The sequence below is a fragment of the Myotis brandtii genome, unplaced genomic scaffold (assembly GCF_000412655.1).
Source record: "Myotis brandtii unplaced genomic scaffold, ASM41265v1 scaffold714, whole genome shotgun sequence".
NCBI classification, from domain to species: Eukaryota; Metazoa; Chordata; class Mammalia; order Chiroptera; family Vespertilionidae; genus Myotis; species Myotis brandtii.
Window position 1 is genome coordinate 554,964 of NW_005370809.1, and position 8,390 is coordinate 563,353.

General features: G+C 43.4%; 1 protein-coding gene across 1 annotated transcript in view; it reads left to right on the plus strand.

Moving 5' to 3' along the window:
* Positions 1-1,217: 1,217 nt before the first annotated feature.
* The window catches only part of DNAH6 (dynein, axonemal, heavy chain 6), a 239,152-nt gene continuing 231,979 nt past the window's right edge, over positions 1,218-8,390 (plus strand). Inside the window, exons 1-2 of the mRNA XM_005882406.2 lie at positions 1,218-1,295; positions 3,404-3,627. Of these exons, the coding sequence (XP_005882468.1) occupies positions 3,412-3,627 (216 nt within the window). The 5' untranslated portion in view covers positions 1,218-1,295; positions 3,404-3,411. The remainder of the gene's footprint in view (positions 1,296-3,403; positions 3,628-8,390) is intronic.

An 8,390-nucleotide genomic window follows, 5' to 3' on the forward strand; every position in this document is an offset into this window, starting at 1 on the left:
ACTTAATCCCCCCGCCCCCCATCAATTTCTGTGTGAAATCGGGATACGTCCTTTACATCTGCATGTCTTATATGCCAGCATGTAATGGGTGTGCATGCATGCACCTATGTTGGTGTGAGATGGCCCAACTTTCCATCACCTATTCTTGTTTTATGTCCTACTTTCTGGTATTAAAACGCTCTCTCGTTCATTCTCCACCTTGTAGATGGTGCCACAACTAGCATGTAAAATACATAACTGAATATTTTAAGATTGAGCAAATGCAGGTTGTCTGTGTGATAGGTAAAGCATTTTGTACGGGACTTGGCATTCAAAGCAAGAAACAAATATAAGGTTGTTTTAAATAAGGACCAAAACGCTCAAGAGAAGATTATGAGTTCCGGAGCAGTTGAAAAACAGGGCTTTGTCCCAGTCTAGTGTGACGTTTCTTGATCCTGTGATTGGGTCATCTGGGAGGAGCAGTTGAAAAGCAGGGCTTTGTCCCAGTCTAGTGTGACGTTTCTTGATCACTGGGATAAGGCATCTTCAGCGAGCCACCCGCGCTGGGCTTCGGTGGAGTCGCCTCCATGTAGCATTAGCAGCAGTCATTTGGGGACCTGAGTAGGCGGGTCTAAATGCCAGAACAAGATCCAGGGTCCGCTTTGGTACATAGGGCGCGGGGACTCGGTAACATGGGCTCGTGCTGTGTCTGACACTGGATTACCTCCCAGGTGGAAAAGAAAGAAAAAGAAAAAGAAGAAAAAAACGGTGCAGTTGGAGGGAAAGAAGAGACCTCACTTCTTGCGCCTTTGGACACTCCAGGGAGGAGGGTGTGGGTGGGGTGGAGACGCAGAATTATCGCTCCCTTTGACAGGGGGACCCGAACTGCTTACCAACGCCTTTCCCTCTCCAGAGATTTTCGATTCTTCGAACCAGAGCAAGTTAGATGAGCGCGAACGTCCAGTCAGCCTGGAGGCCTCTGGCAGAGGAAACAGGAAAGATTCCTGAAGGAGGAGGGAGGGACAAGGAGCGCGGGTGGTGGATGAGCGAAGGAACAAACAGAACCGACCACCTCCATTGGCTGCCTCGCCTCCGGGCCTGGGGACTGCTCCGTTCCCAGCACGGAGGAGGGGCAGGGCGGGTCCAGGGCGGGCTCTCCACCAACCAGCGATGTAGGACTTGTGCGCCCCGCGGAGACCTGCTGCCTGCTAGGCAACGGGAAACTTCTCCAGGGACGCCACCTTTCTACTCCCAGCCCTGGATTTGCTGTCTCTGGAGACCCGAGGCGGAGGAGGCGGCTGCTCTAGTCTGACTTGGTGAGTCTTGAGGAATCAAACTGTGGGGCTGGGCTCTGACTTCTAGACCAAAGACCGCATGGCTTTCGGAGCACACGAGGAAAAACTCCCACCGGCAGAGGAAGTCAAGGGAAAGGCGTTGCAGCGATTCCCTAGCATGTTAGAGGGGGTGGGAAGTGAGGAATAGAGATTTCAGAGTGGTCAGTAGACCTGTGCTCTTCGCCACGTGGCTGGTCTGAACGGAGGTGTGCTCTATTTGTGAAATGCGCACCGGCTTTCCAAGACAGTAACAACAAGTAAGATATCACATTGATACGTTTGATATTGATTATGTGTTGAAATGATACGATTTTGGATATGTTCAATAAAGCACATTATTAAAATCAGCGTCACCGGTTCCCTATGTTGTGTTTTTGAATGTGGTTACTTGAAAAAATTAAAACTGCAGAGGAGACTTGCAATTTTCAAGAGCCCACTCTGCTTTGTTTTACAACATGCAGACTGTCTTCACAAAGGGCTGGCCAATATTGGTGGAAACAAAAGAGGTGAGTGAGAGAATGGGCACCTGTTTTCCTGCCTTCCTCAGCCAGGCTCTGGTTGGGACTCCACCTCTGAGCTGCCATGCCCAAAAGGGGGAAGTCCAAGATTAAAAATAAAACCAGTGTAGAATAAGTGGGGAGGGAGATAGAAGAAAAGATGAGGAGGGGCTGTATTGACACTAGAGTTTTGTAGACAACCGTCTCGTTCCATTCATTCCAATCGCAACCCTGGTCCGGAAAGTGAGAGGTGGCGGGTCCAACGGACAAAGAGAGTGTCTAGGACCCAGACAGCCTCCCACTCTAATGGGTCCCAGTTCAAGGCCACAAGGTAGGAAGGAAGAGTAGAGTAGGAACTCATTTCCAAACCATCTCCCGTGGGAATTCCTTCCGTGAAGTGGGACAGTATCCAAGCTTCAGGCAACAGAGCGAGGCCCCCGAGGCTCAGTTCCCAAGTCACGTTGTCATTTGGAAGTTCCAGCCCAGAGATGATGATGTCAGGGCTCTCCAGATTTGGGAGGCTCCCCTAACCGCCAGGCCTCTGGCCACGGGTCCTTGTACTTCTGGCAGTAAAAGAAGTCAGGGACATGGGTGTTCTTCATCTTAGCACAGGAGAGGTGGATCCACATTCCACCGAGGCCTCACTCAATCACGGGCTGCCCTGAAATGGGATTTCTGCAGTAACACCTGATCAGGTCCCATGAGTCATCACCTCATGGTACCATGATGTCCTCATCCATGATCCGCATCTCGCTTTCACTGGAGTTGGCAACTCAGTTCTTGGCTTGCTTCAGTGCTGCCCACCTCCTTGCTTTTTTGCATCAGATTTTGATTGGCCAGATGCAGATCTAGACTAAAAGCCAGTACAGCTAACTCCTGGTTGAAGAACTCAAGTGCCAGACTACCATTGTGGAGAGAAGTATCTCTGTCCATTGGGTGGGTTGGGAGTGTGGGTGGTAATGAGAATGCAATTCCACGACACAAGTCTCCCAGTTCTAGTGTTCTAGGACCTGGCTATTCAATGTGTTTGAATCAGAACCTTCACTTTAACAAGCTTCTTAAGAGACTCTCATGCACATAAAAGTTCCAGAAGCACTGTTTTAGAATATAGCCCTCAATTCTCTTCTTCCTCCTTTTGGTTTCTTCACGAGTATCTAGGCTGTAGTTCTCAGATTGCTTGTATTAGAATTACCAGCATTTTGGACAAGCTTCCCAGGAGATATTTTGTTTACTCAAGTGCGGGAAACAATGATCTCAATACTTCAGTGCTAATTGCATTTCTCTTCATCCTTCCCATCTAGCCCAGTGTGGTCCCCAAATTAGTGGCATCATCATCAGCAGCAGCATCACCCAATAACTTGTTAGAAATGCAAATGTCTAGGTTCCACCCCAACTATAGGGCTTCTTGAAGGTCAGGCACAGTTCCTAATTTTCATTCCTCTGGCTCAAGTCCTCATTTTGGAAGGAAGGGGGTAACTTCGATGGGTTTTCTTTGGCAGTGAGCAAACTCGGCTCTCCCTAGTTCTTAAGTCCCCATCCACTTCCCCAGTTCTGTTGCTCTTCATGTGTCTTTTCCTGACCCTACACTTGCAGGAGTAAGGATGGCTTTTCACATCTCTGAAATGGACTCAGACCTCGAAAATATTGACAAGCAGGTGTCAAATCCAAACCTGCAAAGTAAAAAACCAAAGAGAAAACGAAGTTTTGTAACACCCATAGAAAATGCAGAAGATACACAAGTCCTTTTGTTCAAACGCCAAACCAAAGCCCAGGAGAGGACAAGAAAACGACAGCAGCCTAGAAAACTAGAGCCTCTGGTAAGTTCAAGATCCAACATCTTAGCCACTTTGGGCTACAGAGGAAGTTGCAAAATTGTTCTGGGAGGGGATGGAATATTTCTAGACATTTACCAGAAAAGAAAATCTGAAAGTTAAGACTTGTTTGTGAAGTTGTAAACACAATTACTTATTTTAAAATATTGAATTCTAAACAGTTTGAAGTGGGAGGGATATGGTGGTGAACCAAATTTGCTAGTAGATAAATCTTCTCCAGGATTATGGACAATATGATACTTAACATACAGGCATACCTCAGAGATATTGTTGGTTCAGTTCTAGACCACTGCTATAAACTGAATATTGCAATAAAGTGAGTCACACAAATTTTTTACTTTCCCAGTGCGTATAAAAGTTATGTTTACACTATACTATTGTCTATTAAATGTGCAATAACATTATGTCTAATATACAATGTACAGAACTTTGTTAAAAAAATACTTTGGGTTGAGTGTTGACCTGTGACTCAGGAATCATGGTTCGATTCCTGGTGGGGCACATGCCCAGGTTGTGGGCTCCATCCCCATTGTGTGGTGAGCAGGAGGCAGCTGATCAATGATTCTCTCTCATCATTGATGTTTCTATCTCTCTCTCTCTCTCTCTCTCTCTCTCTCTCCCTTCCTATCTGAAATCAATCAAAATATATTAAAAAATACTTCGTTGCTAAAAAATGCTAGCCATCATTTGAGCCTGTTGGAAAAATAGCACCAATAGACTTGCTCAATACAGGGTTGCTACAAAACTTTAATACCTAGAAAAGGCATTACTTGCAAATTACAATAAAACAAAGTGCAATAAAACGAGATATGCCTGTAGTAATATAGTTTCATTATTGTTAAAGTAAATGCCTGGTGTCCTGAACAATTTTATGCATGTCTGAATATATTTAGTTTTTAAGAACTCACTTATGCCTTTGGATAATTATAAATCCATGTAAAGGAGCCGTGAAAGTGCATAAAATAAAAAGTGAAAATTCTCATCTCCATTCTCAGACATTAACTACTATTGTTGGTGGTTGCCCCTCAGGCTGCTTTATATGTTTATTCAAATGTGTGTGTGTGTGTGTGTGTGTGTGTGTGTGTGTGTAAACATTCGTAGTTTTAAAGTAAGATTATACAGTACATACTGATCTTCAGAGGTTCTTTTCACTTATGTAGAAATCTTTCTCATCCATGCATTCAGAGGTATCTTTTCTAACAGCTGCGCTGTATTTGTTGCATGTTTGTACCGTAAGATGGTATCCATCAAGTGGTCTCCTATTGTTGGGAATTCAGGTTACTTCCTTTTTGTTTTGTTGTTATTATTTTGCTATTTCAGACAATGCTGCATTGAATGGCCTTTCTTTTATACATATAAAGATGGGTTCCTAGAAGTGGCATTTTAAAAATATTTTTATTGATTTGTAGAGAGAGAGAGAGGAAGAGGGAGAGAGAAATATCAATATGAGAGCAAAACATTAATTAGTTGCCTCCTGCATGTTCCCTACCAGGGATTGAACCCACAACCTGGGCCTGTGCTCTGATAGGGAATCAAGTCAGTAACCTTTCTGTGCACGGGATGACACCCAAGAAACTGAGCCACACCAGCCAGGCCAGAAGTGGCATTTAAAAAATTTTTTTTAAATTCTTTATTGTTTAAAGTATTATATAAGTCTTCTTTTTCCTCCATTGACCTACTATCTGTGTCCATTGGTTATGCTCATATGCATGCATACAAGTCCTTTGGTTGATCTCTTAACCCCTTCACCCTCCTCCTTCCCTCATAGGTTGGACAGTCTGTCCGATGCTTCTATGACTCTGGTTCTATTTTTCTTCATCAGTTTATGTTGTTCATTATATTCCACAAATGAGTGAGATCGTATGACATTTACCTTTCTCTGACTGGCTTATTTCACTTAGCATAATGCTCTCCAGTTCCATCCATGCTGTTGCAAATGGTAAGAATTCAGAAGTGGCATTTGTATAAGTCATAAAATATGTACATTTTTTAATTTTGAAAAATATTGCCCAATTGTACACTAAGGTTTAACCAGTTTACCTTCCTACCTACAGTGTATGAGAGGGCCTGTTTACTCACATCGTTGCTGAACCTGATACTATCATTTTTAAAAATATTTGCTAGAACTGATATGTAAAATAAATGGCTTCACATTGCTGTAATTTTCATCTTATTAGTAATGTATATTTTTATTTATTCATTGGCATATGTTATTTATTTTGTGGATTCTGTTCATAACCTTTGTCCACTTTAGATTGTTTACCTTTTCCTATCAGTTTTTGAGGTTTTTAAAAAATACATATTATGGATATTAAACCTTATTTCATTGTTTCTCAAAGCTGAGTACTGATTCTTTTTGAAGGAAAACATTCTTGAAGACCCATAGTGCTGATTTGTTATTTTAATTATAATGTTACTTTATGTAAAAAGATTAACTAGGTATTAATTCAAATTTTAATAAACAAAATAGCATCTTAAATACAAAGAAAACTACATAACCAATACAAGTAATAACTAACAAAAATGCAAATGAACAGATGCTATTGGATTGACACCAAACTTCCCTTTTGAAAGGTGGTTGTGGTACTGACTTCTGCTGTTCTTTCTTGGGGGGGTTCACTGTGCCTGCACTACATGTTGTATGGAGTGTCAGGGCCTCTGTACTATTTTGCTTCCATGAAATTAGTATTAAACCTTTACATTTATTTATCTCTAACCTTCACTTGACAAAAGAGTATAACTAATCTTTGATGATCAAAGTTGTTCTTTTTGTCATCACTGCAATAAATTCATGTATATAAAATGTTTATTACGCACCTCTGATGTGCCAGGCTCTGGGCCATGTCCTGGGGATACAGCAATGAACAAGGCAGACAGATTCCTGTTGACATTGTAGTAATCCTAAACAAACAGACTGAACAATTTCATCTAATGATAGGTGCTATTAAGAAAATAATTCAGGAAATGTGGTGGAGACAAATGGCAGGCTGCTTTACATTGGGTGACTACAAACGTCTCCCTGAGGAGATGTCATCTGAATAAATCCCAGATTATTGCTGCTGCAATTTTGATAGGGCTTGCATGGAATCTGAAGATTGCTTTGGTTAGTATGAATATCTAACCTAATAAAAGACAAACATGCAAATTGACCGTACCTTCGCTATGCCTTAAGCCACACCCACCAGCCAATCAGAGCGACTATACGCAAATAAACCCAACCAAGATGGCGGCTGGCAGCCACGGAGCTGGAGCAAGCAGGAGGCTTGGTTGCTCCAGTGATGGAGGAAGCCAAGCTTCCCGCCCATCCTGGCAGGCTCTGAGCTCCACTGAAGGCAACAAAGTTTCAATTATAGAAGGTAAATAAATCTCAGAATAAAAAAGAAAAAGAAAAAAAGGAGAGGCTGGGAGCTTCTGTCGCCGGGAGGCTTGGCCAGCCTGAAAACGGCCCTCAGCCCCAAGACTGACCAGGCACCCCAGTGGGGACCCCCCACCGTAAAGGGGGTGTGGCCAGCCTGAAAATAGCCATCAGCCCCTCACCCAGGCTGGCCAGGCACCCCAGCGGGACCCCAAATTTTAATAAACAAAATAGCATCTTAAATACAAAGAAAACTACATAACCAATACAAGTAATAACTAACAAAAATGCAAATGAACAGATGCTATTGGGTTCACACAAAACTTCCCTTTTGCAAGGTGGTTGTGGTACTGACTTCTGCTGCTCTTTTTTGGGGGGTTCACTGTGACTGCACTACATGTTGTATGGAGTGTCAGGGCCTCTGTACTATTTTGCTTCCATGAAATTAGTATTAAACCTTTACATTTATTTATCTCTAACCTTCACTTGACAAAAGAGTATAACTAATCTTTGATGATCAAAGTTGTTCTTTTTGTCATCAGTGCAATAAATTCATGTATATAAAATGTTTATTACGCACCTCTGATGTGCCAGGCTCTGGGCCATGTCCTGGGGATACAGCAATGAACAAGGCAGACAGATTCCTGTTGACATTGTAGTAATCCTAAACAAACAGACTGAACAATTTCATCTAATGATAGGTGCTATTAAGAAAATAATTCAGGAAATGTGGTGGAGACAAATGGCAGGCTGCTTTACATTGGGTGACTACAAACGTCTCCCTGAGGAGATGTCATCTGAATAAATCCCAGATTATTGCTGCTGCAATTTTGATAGGGCTTGCATGGAATCTGAAGATTGCTTTGGTTAGTATGAATATCTAACCTAATAAAAGACAAACATGCAAATTGACCGTACCTTCGCTATGCCTTAAGCCACACCCACCAGCCAATCAGAGCGACTATACGCAAATAAACCCAACCAAGATGGCGGCTGGCAGCCACGGAGCTGGAGCAAGCAGGAGGCTTGGTTGCTCCAGTGATGGAGGAAGCCAAGCTTCCCGCCCATCCTGGCAGGCTCTGAGCTCCACTGAAGGCAACAAAGTTTCAATTATAGAAGGTAAATAAATCTCAGAATAAAAAAGAAAAAGAAAAAAAGGAGAGGCTGGGAGCTTCTGTCGCCGGGAGGCTTGGCCAGCCTGAAAACGGCCCTCAACCCCTCATACAGACTGGCCAGGCACCCCATTGTGGACCCCCCACCCTAAAGGAGGTGTGGCCAGCCTGAAAACAGCCATCAGCCCCTCACAAAGGCTGGCCAAACCTCCATGGGGTGAGGGTCCCCACTGGGGGGGGGCTTGACCAGCCTGCAAACAGCCATCAGCCCCTCACCCAGG